This window comes from Micropterus dolomieu, linkage group LG13 (assembly GCF_021292245.1).
Source record: "Micropterus dolomieu isolate WLL.071019.BEF.003 ecotype Adirondacks linkage group LG13, ASM2129224v1, whole genome shotgun sequence".
Classification (NCBI taxonomy): domain Eukaryota; kingdom Metazoa; phylum Chordata; class Actinopteri; order Centrarchiformes; family Centrarchidae; genus Micropterus; species Micropterus dolomieu.
Window position 1 is genome coordinate 26451424 of NC_060162.1, and position 20303 is coordinate 26471726.

Consider the following 20303-nt stretch of genomic DNA (forward strand, 5'->3'; position numbering starts at 1 on the left):
GCTAAAATAACGAAGGAGTGGCTTCACAACAACTCCGTGGCTGTTCTTGAATGGCCCAGCCAGAGCCCTGACTTAAACCCAATTGAGCATCTCTGGAGAGACCTGAAAATGGCTGTCCACCAACGTTTACCATCCAACCTGACAGAACTGGAGAGGATCTGCAAGGAGGAATGGCAGAGGATACCCAAATCCAGATGTGAAAAACTTGTTGCATCTTTCCCAAAACGACTCATGGCTGTATTAGATCAAAAGGGTGCTTCTACTAAATACTGAGCAAAGGGTCTGAATACTTATGACCATGTGATATTTCAGTTTTTCTTTTTGAATAAATTTGCAAAAATTTCTACATTTCTGTTTTTTTTCTGTCAAGATGGGGTGCTGAGTGTACATTACTGAGAAATAAAATGAACTTTTTTGATTTTTGGAAAATGGCTGCAATGAAACAAAGAGTGAAAAATTTAAAGGGGTCTGAATACTTTCCGTACCCACTGTATATATATATATATATATGTTTGTTTTTATAAAAACAGTAAATATATTGTTTTTTGGTAAGTGCAGAGGAAATCAAACCAACAACCTTTCTAACCCTCAAGCTGCAGCCCCACAATCTTCCCATGATGAGCCTCGACTCTGCCTCCATTGGTAATCAATGGGAGACCGGTAAACCCTGATCACCAGGGACAGAGGTAGGGGATCAATACCAGCAGGAAGAATGAAGGTTGTGAGAATGAAGGAGGGATGAAGGAAAAACGACAGACAGTAAAATGCTGTGAGAGGAAATTTAGTCAAAAAGGTTGAAAAAAAAAAAAAAAAAAACAGGAATAAATGAGAACTCAACAACAAACAGAAATTCTCTGAAGGCAGCCCTAAGTCTAAGAAAAGCCTTTAAATTTCTCTGGATCAAGAAAAAGTTCCATAAAACAAAGGAGTGCTGTGTGTGTGTGTGTGTGTGAGTGTGTGAGGGGGGGGCACTGTCCTTAGAGTGAATGTCAGGAGACAGAAAATCTAAGGAAATAATTGAAAAACACAATTAAGTTGATAAAGAAAAAAGATTTGAGTACTGGAATGGTGGCTGCCCTTCCAACCGGCCCGAGTCCATCTGAAGGTTAAGTGTATTTTACCTCTTAAGACACAGACAGCAGAGCTATCTGCGCTCGCAGGAAACACAACGCTTCAATTAGACGGTATGTAAGGGGGGTGGGGGTCAGGGGGCATCCACATGAGATACCACAAACAAACTGGACTTAAGTTTGTAAGAGAAGGAGACACCAGACAAAACCAAACTGCTGGTTTTACTACTTTAACTACTGATTTGACATCTCTGCTGATCATCAGTTATCAGATGGCTATTAGTTTCAGTCAAATACCATTTGACAATCAGAGTTTCCCTTTTTCCACAACAAATTAGGCTGACATCATGATCCAATTGATCCAAGTGGCTATGCAACAACACCATATAAACATCCTATACCATAAAAAACAAGCTGTGGTGAGAACCTTGTTGTGAGACAGCAAAATGCGAGTTCTTAAATTATCTGTGTAATGAGTGCAGTCCAAGGGTCGATGTGTCATGTGCGACATGAGACCGTGGACTTTGGTGTTGCGGTGTCAGTCTCAGTTTCAGAACCGTTACAGCCTTAATTTAAATGTATACATGTTTAACAATGTTAGAACAATGCACCCCAGTTTTATGCGAGCAAAAGTATGGGAACACATTAACTTAAAGTAAATGAAAGTAAATTATACGTACCATTTCATTGCTCGCATCAACTGCATCGACCTGCAACCTTAGATCAACAAATCTTAGGTTTGTTCTTTTGAGATGTTTGTCCAGGCTTTTACTGCAGCTTCTCTGAGAGTCTTTGATGCATTTCTTTGTACATACGCCGACTAAATGTTTCACTAGACTTCTGAATTCATTATGCTGCTACCATCATGAGTTACTTCATGAATAAAGATGAGTGAGCTAGTTCAAGACGCAGCCATGCACGCCCAAGCCATGACATTACCTTCACTATGCTTCACAGATGAGCTTGTATGTTCTGCATCCCGTGTATCCTTCCTTTCTCCACACTTTGCCGTTCATCACTTTGCTAAAGGCTTATCTTAGCCTCATCTGTCTTTTAAACTTTGTTCCAAAACTTTTCTGCCTCATCCCTGTACCTCTTTGTAAAATCGAATCTGGCCATCTAAATACTGCTGCTGATGAGAGGTTTGCATCTTCTGCCATAGTCTCTGTAATTCTGCTCTCAAAGTTATAAGCGAACAAAAGATGTGATATCACTGACAGCTGTTAGGGGGTTTTCTTCACAGCTCTTACGATGTACATGCAAGTAAACTATACCGCACAGAAAAATACTAAACTAATAATAATATTCATTTATACTAATGATATTAAGTTAAATTTTGACTCACTTAACTATCTCATAATTTGGACTCATTCCCAACAATTCATTATTTTCCTTGCCTTGCCTATAAAGCTTCAATATAGTAGTTATGCAGGACAGATATAGTATAACCAATATAGGAGGACCTTTCTCCAGCGACACATACCACCAAGCACTCACCAAGCATTAACTTTGCTCCGCTTCATAATTCAGAACAACTGTATGAAGGCACAGATTGGCAATAATGAAAGCCTCTATCCTCTGTTATCAATTATGTGTTTGTTTTGCAATTTAATTTACGAACCAACAGGTTTTTAATACAACCAATATTTTCTGCACTCTGCAGCTGTCAGATTCGTGCTGTTAATGGAGCAGTCTGAAAAATGGCTCTGGATGTTAATTTCCCTAATGCAAAGACAGTAGACGGCCTCCATCACACCACTTCTTCATGAAGAAGGAATTATTTTTATTAAAGCCACCACAGCTTAGTCACACTCTCCCCTCTCACTCACAGACGAATCAAAGCCATCTGGCAGAATTAGATTTCAATGACGCCAAATGAAAAGAATCACAACTTAGAGTGAGAAGAAAATTACTTTCTCATCATACAGACAGGGAGAAAAAGGAGGGGCGAGGCAGGTGAGAACTATGGAAGATGATGGTAAATGGTAAATAGACTGTATTTGTACAGCATCTTTCTAGTCTTCCGACCACGCAAAGCGCTTTACACTACATGTCACATTCACCCATGCATACAGTTATGGCAAAGGCTACCATGCGAGTCTTTATTTCATTATTGCTCAACAATTCTGGTTGGGTAAAGAAATGTTCTTGAAAAATATGGAAGTCGCACGTTGCTCAGGACATTGACACAGAAGACTGTGGTTAAAGTCCTGGGGCCAAGCTGTTGTCATATTTAATTTGGTTAAGATTTTGAAGATGGTGGTTTTGGTTAAGGGTACCCTGTGGAAATTTTGAACACTACTAATTGCCATGTAGCAATGTTTTTACGAGTGGGTCCCTGTTATCCTTCTACCACATGCAGAATACACATTCCTGCCGCTGTAAACAACGCAGGATTTATGATCTTTTCAAAAACTGAAAACTGAAAAAAAGGTTGTTTCCACTTCCTTCTCTCTCCACCCATTCTCTGCTATGTTTCTACTGGTGCATTAGTCACAGATGATGTAAATTGTATTATTACTGCTATAAGGTTCAAGTAGCTCAATAACTCAATTATTATATTATGTATGCCTATATCTCATGAATTTCATCACTTACTTAAAGGTCCCATTGACATACATTATAGCATTACAATGCTGAGAATTATAATACAATATGATCTTAGCAAAAAAGCCCCTCCTCCCATTTTGTACTATGTTATACTACACTGTACACAGCTGTATCTTATTATATAAATCCTTGCTATACTATACCGTCCATGTTATACTACCATTCTATAACATATTAAGCTAAAGAATACTAGAGCATAATTATAATATTTCATACTTTATAATACCACACTTTACTATGCTATAAGATAATATACTATTATCAATGTTTTCCAATAATTAACAAGTTCATGGCGGCCCGTCACAGTCTAATATGTTACACCATAGTTTCAAAATGAAGTAAAAATATTTTTACACATCTCGTACAGTCCTCTAACATTGTGTTTTGTGGGTGCAGCTAAGCGCTGCTGTAAGCTCTCTCACTCACACTTTGGCATCCGACTCAAGACAACCACGTTTCTTTTGAGGTAACTACGGTAACGTTAACGGTCTGGGTTACGTGTTTGAAAGGGCGATTCAGCTAGCCGCACCTACATTTGGAGTGCACACGTATTCAAGCCTTTAAGGTAAATCCACTGAAACAGACCAGAGCGAGCTGACAGGCAGTTTAGAGACTTTATCCTGTCAGTTTGTCTCTTTACAAAGACAAGAGATGGAGCGTGAGAGTCCTACCTGAAGAGAGGCTGTGAAGTCTTCAAGTTACACCACACGAGAAAAACATACAACATTATTTATCAAACTGGGTCGGACTTGATGAATTTAGCGCGAGGACACACATGTGACAACATCTGGTTTTCAAAATAAGGTGTCTGTACAGGATGGAAATAAGATAATTGGATTATATTCACAGAAAGTATAAAACATATTATATGTGTCCATTAAAAGTATAAAAAACAACAACAATAAAATGAAATTACTTAATCAATATTCTATTATTTGATTTATGGTTGCTGGAAAAACCTTAAATAAATTTGTTGCGGTTTCATCACCATATAAAGCTATACAATGGGTTTATGAATAGTTTGAATAGAGCACAACACTGTTTTCAAGATTGCAAAGTTCTTCATAAATAGCCTCTTCATTTTTCACCAAATTAATACATTTAACTTTAAAATGTATAAAATTTTCTTCCAGAGGGGTATGCCCCTGGACCCCCCAAGAGGGTCCGAGGCCCAGCCACCATAGTCTCTTAAAATCCTGTGTGAAACACTGACTGTACTATAATATACTATACCATGCTATACTACACTATACCATCTCTTATTACACCACAATATAACATACAATACTATACCATACTACACTGTATCAATGTTTACGACACTATACCATGCTGTTCTGTCCCGTACAAATATCTTAGACATTGCTGTTTCCGCATCAGAAATACATTCCTGTACATTAATAATATTTGGACTATAACTTCACTCTTCTGTCTGTAATCTAATAATATTCTCATATACCAGCTGGGTCACTGACTGTGTAAAATAGAAGAGACATAATCATCAGAAACAACCAGAGTGTTCAGAGTTGCAGCTCTGACCATTTATCTATCCATAAATTTAATCTGTTGTGAGGAGAAATGTGATCTGACCCAAACAACCTCCAGGACCTGATATTAAATTAGCAGGGGAGGCTAGCATTTCAGCTAACCAAATCACAAACGGGCATGACACCGACAGTTGAGGGTCAGCCTGACCTTTGACGTCTGACCTCTATCTGTTCTGCTGTGGACCCCTCACAAAAGGTACTACTTTCCATCTTTCCTACCAACAAACTGGATAAGGAACTGATGTCAACTATTGCAAGTATCCAGATGTAGTTTATTAGACATGTTGTTGGCTGGAATGAATCATCTGATTATGTCTGCAGGGCTCTGAATCCTGAAGAAGACAAATACCTGCCAGCACAGACAAATTGTCTGTGTGTCTGTGTGTGTGTGTCTCTGTGTGTGTGTGTGTGTGTCAGTTTGTGAGGGATGGGGTGCTGGGGCTGTGTCCAGCAGTGACCTTTGGCCTCCCTGAGGTCACCTCCTCCATCAGAGGCAGAGATGAGATAGTGTCAGTCTTCCCTCTAGTGAGCCACATGACAGTGGGGGTTATGGCCAACGATAACCCCCACATGGATATGATCAGTTTTCAATGCTGCTACAGATATTATGTGTGAATTACACTGCAATTACTAATGCTATTATGATCTGAAAAACAGCCCAGAGACAAGTGAACAATACAAACTAGGGCTGGGCGGTATATCGGCGTAAGAGGTATACCAATATAATTTCAGAAGAGATATAAAATTAGACAATACCGCTTATACCGATATAGTTTGATGTTGAGTTAATTAATATTTCGTAAAGTCCTTTCGTAAAGCGTTTGCTCCTCTCTCTCTTTCTCTCTCTCTTCCTCACCGCGCAGCCCCGTCCCTCCCTGTGCATCTGCACGCAGCAGTCCACTCAAGTCTTAGCAACATGGAGGGAGACACAGTGCTGGCAAAGACCTGGTTTGTCAAAAACAGTTCAGTCAGTGTTTCCCACACATACACTTTACAAGGTATATTAACGGCTGCCCAGGTATATTTGGCGACACACTGTAGAATTTTCAGAGGAACACAGAGTCATTACGTTACACGTTGCGACAGGGTGGATATTTTAGAAGCAGAGACCAGGTAAAGCTAGAGTGAACGCAACAGTGCAGAAGTAATTCGTTAGCTACCACGTTGGTTTTGTTTTGAAAGCGGCACAGCTGCTGTGAACAGAGTTGCGGGAGGAAAAGTCCAGAAGACAAGTTTTTTTTCGGTGACTTTATACAACGTAGCCTACTGCTGATAGAGAAAGTTACCAGGGAGAGACGGAAGGTAGCGGGGCACACTGACGTGTTTGCAGGTCTGTGAGTGTGAAGGAGGCAGATTCAATAAGTGAGTCAAACTTAAATAAGTTCCTACAAATAGTAAAAAGATGCCCCTAAAACCGACCCCCACCCACCCCCCCACAGCCAACTTAGCAGAAAATACACATATATATATTTTTTATATCTGAGTTCTGCCTTACAGTACCGGGATATGACTTTTTGGTCCATGTCGCCCAGCCCTAATACAAAAAACCAAGATATTCAACTGACAATAATATAGAACACAGGAACATCTGAGAGCTGGAACCAGAGCAAATTTGACATTTTCACTTTATAATTATAAATTACTTATTGAGTTGGAACAGGTCTTTATATAAAATCACTTGTTAGACAGAGAGTAAAAAAAACAATGTGTCTAGTGTGAAACAGAGGAAGCGGTGACAGAAGTTACCTTTCTTACAAAACACAGAATATTGAAAATCAAATTGAAATAAAAATTTTACAAAATGTACACCAAAATGTCATGTCAAATCTTTGTTTTAGCTGAAATAATCCAGGAATAATCCACTGCTCTGTATAAATGAGGATAAACGGTAGTTTTCCAGGAAATATCCATGCTTTTTTCTGTTGTTAAGACTGATCATAAAGAGGCAAGAAAAGACAAGAAGGTACAAAAATGTAACGTACAGTACCGGTACGATGCGACAAAGCATTTGTACCCTTTTAGGTCCATTCCTGTACCTTGATTTGTCTGTGTGTAGCTGCTTTGGTTTGTCCATCAAAATGTCATGGTAATAGAGATTAAATTAACTAAATTGGAGTGTGTGTGTGCATGTGTGTAAGAGACAAAGAGAGAGTGTGTTTGTGTGTGAGAGAGAGGTTTTTTATATATATATTTAACACACACACAAACTTACCGTTTTATTTATTTTATTTTTAATATATTTTTATTTTTTAAACACACACACACACACACACACGCTTACTGTTTTATTTATTTATTTTATTTTTAATATATTTTTATTTTTTAACAAACACACACACGCTTACTGTTTGGTTTATTTAATTTATTTTTTTAAACACAAACACACATACACTTTGATTACTTTACGCTTTAATTGTTTAATGAAATGTATGGGGCTGATTGTTCTTATGTTGTTATATATGATGCTTTGGCAATGTTATTATTACATTCATGCCAATAAAGCTAATTTGAATTGAAAAAAATTGAGAGAGAGAGAGAGAGAGAGAGAGAGAGAGAGAGAGAGAGAGAGAGAGAGAGAGAGAGAGAGAGAGAGAGAGAGAGAGAGAGAGAAAATATGTGTATGTGTGTGAGGGGGAGGAGGGAGCTGTGGATCCTAATGACATCCCCTGACACTGCTAGGGACATAATTACTACATAACCCCCCCCCCACACCTCACATGCGTGAGTGTTTGTGTCAGCTCTGGTCTGGGAGGCTTTGCAGCCGTGGCACCAAGCAACAACTGTTGTCACCTGCACATTCTGATCAGTGTGTGTGTGTGTGTGTGTGTGTGTGTGTGTGTGTGTGTGTGTGTGTGTGTGTGAGAGACAGGGGAGAGAGTAGACTGAGGTGATGAGTCTATCGCCGTGGTAACAGCCTCCAGCCAAGTGATTCTGTGGCTGTCGACATCTCTCTTTTTCCTTTGCCTCCTCTTTTCATCGCCTCCTCTTTTGTCTCCTCTCCTCTTTTCTTCCCCTTTGCCTGTCCTTACCTACTTTCTGCTCTTACACTTTACTCCCCTCTTTTCTCCTGTTCTCCTTTTCCCTCCATTTTCTTTAATCACCCTTACTTCTCTAGGTATTGAGAGCAGGAATTAAAGCCACCAACAACCTGTCAACATGCATACTGTATGGCATCTCTGTATGAGTCTCATATTATGACAGACTTGAAATCCCAAACTATCCTTAAACTAAGCTCCTCCTGCTGTCTCAACTGTTTACTAGTCGATTATCATTTAGAAGTCTTCCAACTACTTGTTCAACAAGGAAATGGGGCTCAGTCCTCACATTGGAAAAGAACCAGAGAATATTTTCCTCCAACACTGAACAAAACTATAAACGCAACACTTTTGATGTTATTTGGAAATACATTGCAAGACACAGACACGGTGGATATTTCACATGGGGGACCAGTTAAAACAACAGGAAGCACACTAATGCAGATGTAATTTGGTACAACGCTGGTTTCGATCGGCCCTGCGATGGACTGGCGACCTGTCTCTCCCGGTGCTCCCGATGGCCACTCCCACCACGTTTTGAACAATTAGCATTGGGGGCAGGGGTTAATAATTTTTTCGGTTCGCGTGAATCTATTTTTAGGGGTGTATGCGAGTGAAATACTCTGTTATCAAACATCCTGCTAAAGTTGTAATCCGTAAGATTTTAGGTTGATTTGACACTTGTGGTTACCACAGCGACAGCACGTGCAGTTTAATACTACAGCAAACTCTCATTTCCTTTGGCTGCTTAAGGGTAAAAGCCTCCCTCGTTGTGCCAGTTGAACGCTTTTAGTATGAAGCAGTAGGAGTAGAATTTTGCATTTGTATAAGCAGTAATTTAAATCCAGCTCTATGTTGGAAAGAGAGGGGACAGTAGGCATCCAGCATAGGAATGGCCGACAACACCAATAAAAATACTATATAGAGTAGTTTTTACAGAATATAAATACATTGAATGGCTAGAAATGCTTTATATTGAAATTGGGGTTGGATTTCAAGAAAAAAAAATTGTAACTTTAAAAAGGACAGACCTATATCACAAACTACAAAAAGGTGCAGCTGTTTCAAACAGCAAAAGGTTTCCCAAAACAGTACATCCTCATTGATGATTTTTTTCAATGGATTTAACAAAAAAGTCTTCAAAATAGACAGAAGAAGGAAAGTGGAAAGGCAGGAAGTATGGAAGAGCAAAGATTCAGACTCTGCTCTGTGTTTGAGGCGTCCACTAAAAGATTTAATACTGCAGAGACGGAATGAAAAAAACACAGCTGTCAATAGGAGAAAAATGATCTGGTACAAATGATAAATTGTCAGACAAATCTGCGATATTGACTGGTTTGAGAGAAGGATGGAGGAAGGAGAAAGGAAAGAGGGTGAAGAGCCAGTCAGGCAGTGTGTTGGAGACACTTTATAGTTAATTCTATTTTATTTGTCTGTGATTTTTGAATCTGTTAAAAAGTTAATAGATTAGATGATGACGAGCTGTTGTAGGGGGAAGTTTATAGGCACGGAGCTGGTGGAACGAAAGCCACTAAAAAGGAACCAATCAAATCGAAATGACAAATCGATAATACCACTAATTACAAGAACTGTATATGTAAATGATCCCACTAATATATTGTGATCAGTAATAAATAGAAATCTACTGTTTAAAAATAAATGTTTGTGTGAGTGTAGTCACTAGCCACTAGAGAAGCTCCCCCTGGCTGATCTACCAGTCCGCGTCTGTCACAGTTAAACTTTCAGGGAAATGTGACAAAAGATAAATGGACTGGGAAAACTGGTGTGTGTATGTGCGTTTTCTACCTGTGCTGCAGGTGTCAGTCGTTTCCTGGGGAGAAAGGTTTCTCACCTTATCGTGCGGGAGTGTGAGAGAGATAGAATGTTTGCACACTAAACACCAAACTGCTTTTAACACCATGCAGATCACAGTATGCTGGCATTACACACGGACTGATTAGAAAACACACACACACACACACACACACACACACGCATCCACACAACCTCACACACACTATGATTAATCTACATTCAGCAAAACTCTTACCCTTAACTCAACAACACATAAATGATAAATGAGTTTTTAATGTTTCTTATATCAAAACACGAGGCGCCACAGCTCACTGGGGAAAAGGATCCCTAAATCCTTTCACAGTAAAGTGCAAATTATACTTCTGCGTCAAATCGACGGCCTACCCTATGGCATAGCCTGACGTGCACCTCCTCAAAAATGTAACTACACGTCGAGTCGACGCGGGCCATAAGCACTGTGATTGGTCGGCTGGGTAGCCTCGCAATGTCTCCGAGCCGACAGGAAGTGTCCCATGCTTTGAAGTAACTTTTACTAGCGCCCAAAACGGCGGCTGTAACGCGGTGGATCAATATATTTGACCGTCACAACCCGAGCAAAATGACTCGTTTCACTATCAGAATGTGATCCTTTCGGTCGATAATATTAGGAAAGGCTACACCAGCCACACGTTTACAATTTTACCCCCATTCACGTTAGCGGAGGGCTAAACCGGAAGTTAGCCTGCTCAGCTGGCAAAAGTCAACACAGTGGACGCTGTAGCGCTACTGCCGACTAGCATTTGGTGTAATTGCAGACTGATGGACACACGGACCAACAGCACTGTTCACTGATCATATTGTTATGCCGGTACAATTAAGCACCGACACAAGTTAGCACCATCAGCATCAACACAAAATCTGACAACTAATTTTAAAAGCAACAGCAGCAACAAAGCCAGTTGGCGCAGAGCTGCTAACTCTGTAGGGAGAACAAAGGACAGAGCGATCGTTTTCTCCAACCTGCACAGCTGGAACACTGCACAGCAAAGACTGCATTGGTGCCACAATTCTTCTGCACCTAGCTGATCCACAACCGGACAGAATCACCAGCTGACAAAGCAGCAGCAATGCAACCTTCTCCCTCCATAGACTGGTAACATTAACTTAACTGGAAATAGAATACCGGTAGCTTAACACTGTACATGGCTAAAGCACAAACATGCTCAACTTGTAATGTCAACATTCCTTCCAAGAAAAATATGAAATGTTACACCAGTTACATTTGAACACAAAATCTAGTAATTAATTGAGGCTTTTTTTAAAGGTTGTACTTATGTCCCTACCTGCAGTGATGTCATCATCCGTGACGTCCATTTCCTCCTCAGGAGCCTTGGTTTCTATTGGCTGAGCCTCAGGAGGAGGCGGGGCCGGAGGGGAGGGCTCAGTGGTTGTTCCAGCTGAGGCAAGAGAGAGACAAACATTTTAGTTAATATTAAATATCAGCCTGTTTTGTCACACGAAACAAACGGACCACCAGGGCAGTGTGTGTGCGCGCGCATGTATTACTCAAGTTGCCTACATTTAACATTAAAAACATACTGATACATCTTTTAGTTCTGTATATGAACAATCATCCGTGTATGTGGTATTTCAATGACCCTTCTCAGCCCCCATCGTGTGTGTGTGTGTGTGTGTGTGTGTGTTGTTAATAAGCTCATCACATCAGGTCTCTGTGTCCTTATTATCAGACTAACTGTCCTGGTTAAGTAGCTAATAAAGGTTTATTGGACCTCCTCCTTATCTCGAGAATGGAAACACACACACACACACACACACACACACTCTATATTTAGTGTTTTCATTTAGCCCTTATCTCTCCATTGCCAATTAAGAGTGGCTTTTCATTAGTGGCCGAGTTAATGAATGATGCTGTGCTAATGAATGAAGCGACTAAAGGTAACAGGGCCTATGCTGGGCTAATCTCTGGGAAAACAGCCTAATTAATGATTTACACACATGCACACACACGTATACCCACATTCCCTCATCAGTGCTTCCAGTGCAAGAAAACAATCACCCTTGGGGTGAAAGGCCATTTCAGGAATTATGTAATTTGGGCTGAAATAGCACACACAAAAAAAACATAAAACAAACATCACATAAGTTTATGAGGATAAAAACTGAGGAAACAACTGTGATTACACTGTTGCATAATTCAATTGATTAAACCTGGTTAACATTGTGCTTCATGTTCCAATTAACCTACTCACACACACTGCTGACAGCTCAACATAATGGCTCGGTACAGCTTTACATCCCACACACGTGCACAGACACACACACACACACACAGAAGGCAGATCCACAGCCAGGTTGTCGATTAAAGTGATAAAAACTTACTTGAACTTAATTGATGCGTCGCTGTGACTGGACAATAAGACTAACGGTGTTTCTACGTAAACAGAGCTATCTCCCTTTCAACCACTTTCAGTTGACATGAACTGTACTGACATGAAAAACATGTTTAGTGCGTGTTCACTGAGGATGATCTTGTCAAGTACAATTTGTTTGTACGGTCCAAAACAAAGTTTGCCTGAGAGGGTCTGTCAGCAAATGATACCCTCTACTTTAGACACTGGATTCTGACCCTGATAAGGAAAAACTGTGAAACAACAACTGAGACAAACAGACAAGCAACAGATATATATATATATTTTGGTATATCCAAAGCAGACAGAAGTGGCAGTAGTAAAAAGGACAATGTAGAGTAGCAGAGTTATAATAAACCACATGGGAATTCATGTATAAACAAAACATATTAATATTATTCATCTTATATGACAGTTTTATTTAGGTGACTTTAAAGAGTACGCACCTAGCTGTGATGTTGGGTGTGTTCAGAGGTTATTCTTCTCAACCACAGACTGTATAAAAGAAATAGATATAGCCACCATGGTTTGTGGACTACTGATTTTAAGCCTCAAATTTGGTGTATTGGCTGTCTCCCTCAAGAAGTGACCGTATTTGGATGAGAGCATGAAGCTGGGTGTACGCATGTTGCATTTACAAAAACAAAAAGCATACTGATTTTCCCTTAAAGAGGTTATATAATGCTTTTTGGCTTTTCCCCTCTCCATTATTGTGTTATAAACCTTTTTTGTGCATGTTATAGGTTTGCAAAGTGAAAAAGCCCAAAGTCCAGCCCAAAGGGAGTTCCCATCTCCCACAGAAAACTCTGCTCTGAACTGCCTGAAAACAGCTCGATTATAATCCAGCCATTTCCCTTTCATCCCTGTGACATCACATCAAAACACTTATAATGCTCTCCTAGCGGCTAGTCAGACAAGCCCTCAAAAACACCGGTGGAAAAACACTCTGAGCTGCAGCACACACCTCTCCTCTCCCTTCCAAACACTAGCTACCCTCCAGGCATTCAATGGACATGAAGTTGTTACTGTGATGTAGAGACAGAGCTCAGTTAAAACGATGAATGAAAGATACTTTTGTTACAAATTAATAACTCACCACTCTGAAACTCTTGCTCCTTCCATGTTGCTAAGCTGGTAAAGGGAACATATACAGCTGAACTGAAGCCATGTTTAGCGGCTTTTCAGGGCCCTCCGTACTGCTTGTGATTGGCTGGTAGTTCTTAAGTAGGGCGCATGTGCAACTCCCAACAAAGATCTTGTAGAAGTAAGATGCCTCACTCTGTAGCTAAAACGGAGTGTTCAACACACAGGGTGAAAAGCGGTGCTCAAGCAATGTGCAGTATGAGAAAGATATGGTGCTCTTTGAAAATGAAACCATGTAAACCTGTTCTGGTACAACTCCTAAACAAAATTATGAATCTGAAAATGAGCATAATATGACCACTTTAATTTCCCAAGATTCTCGAGTCATTTGTTCTAATGAAATCATCCTTATGCGACCAGACTGAGCAACCCTGTCACCTATTTTCAAACAGAAAATGTGTTTTCAAAGAAATAATAACTGTTTTAATTTTTTTTTATCAATATAAGTATGTTTTTATAAAGATATTTGCTCACTGACAATGTATTTTTTTGTCTTCCTACAATATCCAATCAGAGCAACTAAGCATGATGAATATTCTTAAGCTGATGATACACGGAGCAACTTTTAAAGCAATCGTGCAGGGCAACGTTGCCGTCAATGGTAATGAGTAAAGATTACTACAGTAATCCCCTTCCCCCACCACACCGCCACCCTCCCCGCACTGCCTCTATCCGTTCAAAACTTAGTCAGACTTGCCACTAGCAAGATTTCCCAGCAACATTGCTCAAAACGTTGCCCTATGTATCATCAGCTTTATGGTTCTGTTTAGGCAACTCAAAGCACTTGGCTGAGGTTTGGAAAATATTGTTGCCATAAATTAAATATTGAAAAAGGCAGCATGAGAACCATGAGATGGGATGTGTTCATTTCATATTTAATCGAACAACGATCTTTCTGAAAAGTGTTTTACTAGTCTAAACCTAACGAACGACATGCAGGACATGAATGCCATCTGACAGGAATTTTGATATTGCCCTGGATTATGGTAAATGCCAAAATATCAGTGCCTGGCAACTACGGAGTAGGTTAGGTAAAAATGATGGTTACTGCAAATAAACTATGGTTACATTTTGGTTAGGACAGAAACACTTCAATAAGATAAGGAAAAGATGATGGTTGGGGATTTTTTAAAAAAAACAAACATTAATTGCAGGTCTGTGACAGGATGCATGTCTAATTTTCCATACTTATGCACACTGGCTAATTATGAGATGGTTCATCTTTAATTCAATCATACAAACAAACACACACACACCCTGGGCCTATAACTCAACTGTCCTGTGTAGCTCAGGGATAATAAAAATAAATAAATAAAAAAACGGGAGGGAGGAGGAGGGGGGGGCTGTTCCAAGGTCAAGCTTGTCATGTCAGCCATGACACATAGCTCCCAGCATGCCTTGTTAACCTCCTGGATCTCATGCTCCTCTCTTCTTTCTGTTTCTCTTCTTTCTGAGAGGAGGTGGATCTTTAACAGCAGCAGGTTCATGATTTGAATGGATCGAGGCAGATTGTAAGCTAGAGACAGAGGAGAGAGAGAGGGAATGGTGACTGCTGTTCAGTGATCAAAGAAACAGCTGCTTTTCATACACACACACACACACACAGTTTGACCCTTAAAACTGTGTGTGCCCTGTGTTCATTCCGCCGTGAGGGTGAACAATGTAGGGGACTTTGTTTAATCAAGTGTGTGTGAATATTAGCATGTAAAGTGGGCTCTCTCCAAGATATGGTCACTGCTCCCGCCTGTTGTTGGCCAAGAAGAAATACTTTGGTGTTAATTTGTGAGCTTTCCAGGTATTGGCAGTTGATTTTCAAGCTTTGGACAGAGCGAGGCCAGCTGTTTCACACTGCTTATAGTCTACATGCTAAGCCAGCCCAAGCATCACTCGCTCATCACTCCTTGGCGCTAAAAGCTAATTCAGGTGTTTTCCTTCAAACAGTGGGCAGTGGTGGCCCAAAGGTTTAGAGAAGCGAGCTTGTGAGGTCGCCGGTTCAATCGGACCGGTGGGATACAATCTGGGTGTGGAAATAAACCAAGCAGTGCTTGCCCTCCCTCATTCACCACCACTGAGGTGCCCTTGAGCAAGGCCCATAAACCAAACAGCTCCAGTGGAGCTGCTTAGTGGCCAGCAGACCAGGCTGCGGTTGTACTGGGCAGCATCCAGGTGTGAATGTGTAACAGTGTGAATGTGAGGGCCTCCTGCAAAAGAGAGGCTTCCTCTCAGTGAAGCTCCCCTGAATAAAGGTTAAAATAAATAAATAAATAAAATACAAAAAATAAAAAACACTCTGCCGGGGGGCCAGAGTAGTTGGTGTAATCCTATTTGAAGGACGACAGTTAATGATGCTAATATTTTAATCCCTCCAGCTGTCTGATGCTGGTTTCTCTGCTACCATACTGTCTGCTGTATGAGATGGTCATCACACACACGACAGGTTCTGTGGTGACTTTAATATCCATATCAGAGCTGTAGGTAAGCAGTGCTACATTTATTGCTGCTGCTCTATATTCGAAGCAAAGGATTTTATTTTGAAGCAGCTACAGGAAATGAGTTAGAGGAGCATATTCTGCATTTGGTTACCCAACAGAGTCAAGACTCATTATATTTGCTTTGTTTTGTACGAGCTGGTTGTTTAGGGTTGGTTCAGCATCTGCTAACCATTAATGTCACAGTTTCACACACTCATGCTTTGCTGTAGTACCAATCATTTATTCAGCCCTCTCTGCAGCCCCAAGTCTGGAAACCACTGCAATAATGCAACACTTTACAGCAAATGTTGCTCACTCGAGTTGGACTTTATAATGTGTATGACGTCCAACACTCACCTGTCATTATGGAACAAGTATATGCTTTCATTTTATAAAATGTGAAAATCCACACCATCTCCAACATGTGTTAAGATGCAATCTGTTCCGCCGCTGTCCTCTCACATACTCATGTGCTCTGCGCTGCTGACAGGACAGCTGCTTCTGAGAACAATGAACCGCTACTGGAGGTCAGAGCTTGTGTGGACTGAACGGGTGGATGCTTGAGTAGAGCTTTAACAACAATGACGCCTAACTTCTGAAGTGGGTTCCTAGAGAACAAGCTAAAAAAGAGTTTATGTCCATCAGCATGTACTGTGGACATGGTATAGGGAGACCTGATTGGAATATTGATTCACTGGGCAGTATCTGTCAGCCTTCTCATAGATTTATTGGGGCCTTGTGAAATGGTGACACATCACGTTGTTATACCAAAACAACATCTTTAACCTGCAAATCCAAAGCAATGTTACTGCTGCTAGTGCTGGTTAGCTTCTGGGAAAAAGTAGGCCTGCAATTTTTATGTGATGGTAGAGAGGAGTTCAGAGAGAATTTTGGGTCCAAAACATGAGCAGAAAAGGTTGACACACCCTGTTTTCCAGAAGGAAAAGTGTTGGACTTTGAATTTAAAATGTGTGGAAATCCCATATTTGGTGTTTTAATAGTAGACAGACTCAAGAACAACTTCAGGTTAAAGGGTTATTTCCAGAGTATTCAACACATTCCCGACTTACCCGTGATATTCCAGGATATCAAGACCAGCAGGAGTCATCTTACCGTCTGTTCCAGCCCTGCTGTGCAGCACACATATCAAAATTCAATGACCCTTTAACCTCGCTCTATCTCTCTCACTGTTTCCCTCCCCCTTCCATCCTCCCTTGTCCCCTGAGGTCACCGGCCCATCACTCCCCCCACCTACCCCGCCTGTGGTACTGCTGTGGTAACACAACACTGACTGGTGCCCGTTTCCATGGCAACTGTTCCCCTGAGAAACCCCCAACATCCTCAGCAACCACAGGGCAACTCCTGAACGTGAGAGCGAGCACACACACACACACACACACACACACCCCCACACACACCATTTCAGAAGACTGTTTATAGTAAAACAAGGTGAAGATTCACCTTTCTTCCCATCAGCAGCTCTAACTATAGACATAAAGAGACCAGGGAATATACACAAGACAGACAGAGAGAAAAAGACAGTGAAGGACAGAAAGAGACAAATAATAGAGAAAGGGATAGAAAGCTAGATGGCTCAGATTTGTTCAGGTCGGTCTTGTGTTTCAACTATAAACAGCTGTTTCTCCTAGTTAAAAAAATTGACCAATCTCAGCTTTGTAGGTGGGATTAAGAATGGGGACATCATCTTCCTACATAGCTAGCTATCTACAGCATGAAAAAAGTTAAGCTCACTGATCCTAAAAACCACTACCGACAACAACATTGGCTGGACAGATTGGATGTTATGTGGAACATCTTAAAAAGTACTCCATCAAATTAACATTGCACCGCTACGACATTGACAGGGTTTTTTTTTTTTTTTTAAAAAAGGACCAAAATTGGATGCAATAGAATCAAGATATCATCCATTTTTTCCACATATTCTTCTTCCTTGTCAGAACTTGGCTACTACATTACCCACAATCCAACTCGAGACGACTGCCAACAGGCTAATATAGCCTTAAGCTGTTAGCCTCAAGCAGAGATGAGGAGTGTGCTACAGAGGTCTGATAAGCTTACTCCTCCACACCTCCAGACTTTTATTTCTAAACCTGTGGTCTTCAGCCCCAACCGACGCTGACTTCAAGTGACATCACCTGAGGCAATTTCTCTGGAGCCACAAAAAGTTTTATGCAATGTTTCGTCACATATGCAGTAGTAAACACACACTTCAGTGTTACCTCTTTAAATATTCATGACCGCCACTACTAAAATTTCACAGATATCAACGTGCAACTAATGACTTTCACTCACACACTGTGCGACCACTATACACTAGGCTAGCTTCCTCTCCTCATTCTTCAAAGGACATCTACGTGACAAGTGCTGTTATAAGATCAGCTTAAGTTAAGTATTTTAAGCAATAGGGCAGGGTGTAATGTGTGTGTATAGCGAGTGTGTGGGTGAGCAAATGAGAGAGAGCGAGTGGCAGTAAGTGACAGTAAATGCGAGCAAGCAGGGGAAAAGTCTTTCTGTTGTTTCCCAACTGTTGGAAAACTAAAGGCTGTTAGCGCTAGCTAACATCTCCCCTGGCTTCAGTCCACTTTTTGGTGGCTCTGGACAGAAAGATGCTAGGATGGCAAAGGATAGTGGTGACCATGAAGGAGCTGATTGAAAATTAGGGATGCAAACTAGTACTTTTAAGCTAATGAAAATACATTTCTTTTGGATTTTATTGTGCAAATGAAATGCTTGGTAATTATACAGAAGGGAGGTGGTTCTCATGCCTATTTTTTGAGTTAATTTCTTTACAAATATATACCTAAAGCTGTAAAATTATAAATTAAGACAAAAACGCAAACATGAACTATCATATCTATAATGATTCTGAGGTCACATTAAAGATGTGGTATTGGCTCATTTCATCATGGCTCATTTTCTGGTTCAAAATTATTATTATTTAGGGTTTGTACCAGAACAGGTTTCATTTTCAAAAAACACCATATTTTTTTGTCATACTGCACATTTCTGCAGCTCCTCTTGTCACCCTTTCTCCCTGAAGGCTTCCTTTTAGCTATTGACTGATACATCTTGTCTCTAAATGATCTTTGTTGGGAGTTGCACATGCGTACTTCCTCGTTAAGGACTACTAGCCAATCAGAACAGGTCAGCGAGAAGCCTGTAAACAGCTTCCATTCAGCTGTAGGCTACATGTTGCCGACCAGCTTGGCCACATGGACTGGAGCAAGAGTTTCAGAGTGGTGAGTTATTAATATGTAACAAATGTATCTTTCATTAATAAAGTTTTAACTGAGCTCTGTCTCTACATCACAGTAACAACTTTATGTCCACTGACTGCCTGGAGGGTAGCTAGTGTTTGGAAGGGAGAGGAGAGGCAGACGTCTTGTCACTGTGTGCTGCAGCTCAGTGTTTTTCCCCGGTGTTTTTGAGTGCTTGTAGCCGCTTGGCGAGCATTATATGAGGCGCATTTGGCTTTCATCCCTGTGACGTCACAGGGATGAAAGGGAAGAGGCTGGGCTACAAACGAGCTGTTTTCAAGCGTTTTCCAACTTTTTGTACACAGATAACAGGTAATAATAAGTGTCCAAAATGATATGAAATTCCTTCTTTTTTTCTTCACGGAAAACCACCAAACCCCCCACCCAAATTTGTGTGAAATGTGTGATACATGTTGTATAGGTGTTTCATATTTACACACTGTATAAAGCAGGGTGCACTTTGCCAGAGCACAAAAAAATGTTGCATACCTCTGCTGCTACAACGCCATCCTAGGGGAAACACTACAATTTAAAATATAAACTCTCAGATGTTCCCTTTTAACAATTGGAATGCCAACATGCTAAAGAAAGTGAACAATTACTGTCACATTATGTGACACCAAGAACCAAACAGAGATTTCTTCCCATCTTTCCTTTTTTTACATCTATATCTTCTTCCTTCCTATCTTTCTTTCAATTCAGATGTAAGCAGTCTAAGGTACTTACGGGAGCTAACAGCATCCACATACTGAGGCAGGTAGGGAGCCCACATGTCGATGGTGTCCTTTCGTCCTGATTGGCCAATCCTTCTTAACTCAGCCAATAGGAGAGCTTGTGCTGCCTCTCGCACCTAAAACCGCAAAGAGGGTAAAGTTATGACTATGACTATTCCAGCGTTTCCTCGAGGATTTTTTTCAGCACCGGGG

General features: G+C 40.7%; 1 protein-coding gene across 4 annotated transcripts in view; it reads right to left on the reverse strand.

Annotated features, from left to right (window-relative positions):
- LOC123981550 (WD repeat-containing protein 7) overlaps positions 1-20303 on the reverse strand; it is a 190394-nt gene that overhangs the window by 47621 nt on the left and 122470 nt on the right. For all 4 annotated transcript variants that reach the window (XM_046066453.1, XM_046066454.1, XM_046066451.1 and 1 more), the window contains exons 21-22: positions 20104-20227; positions 11400-11513 (exon numbers count right to left, since the gene is read on the reverse strand). In XM_046066453.1, coding sequence (XP_045922409.1) covers positions 11400-11513; positions 20104-20227 — 238 coding nt within the window. The remainder of the gene's footprint in view (positions 1-11399; positions 11514-20103; positions 20228-20303) is intronic.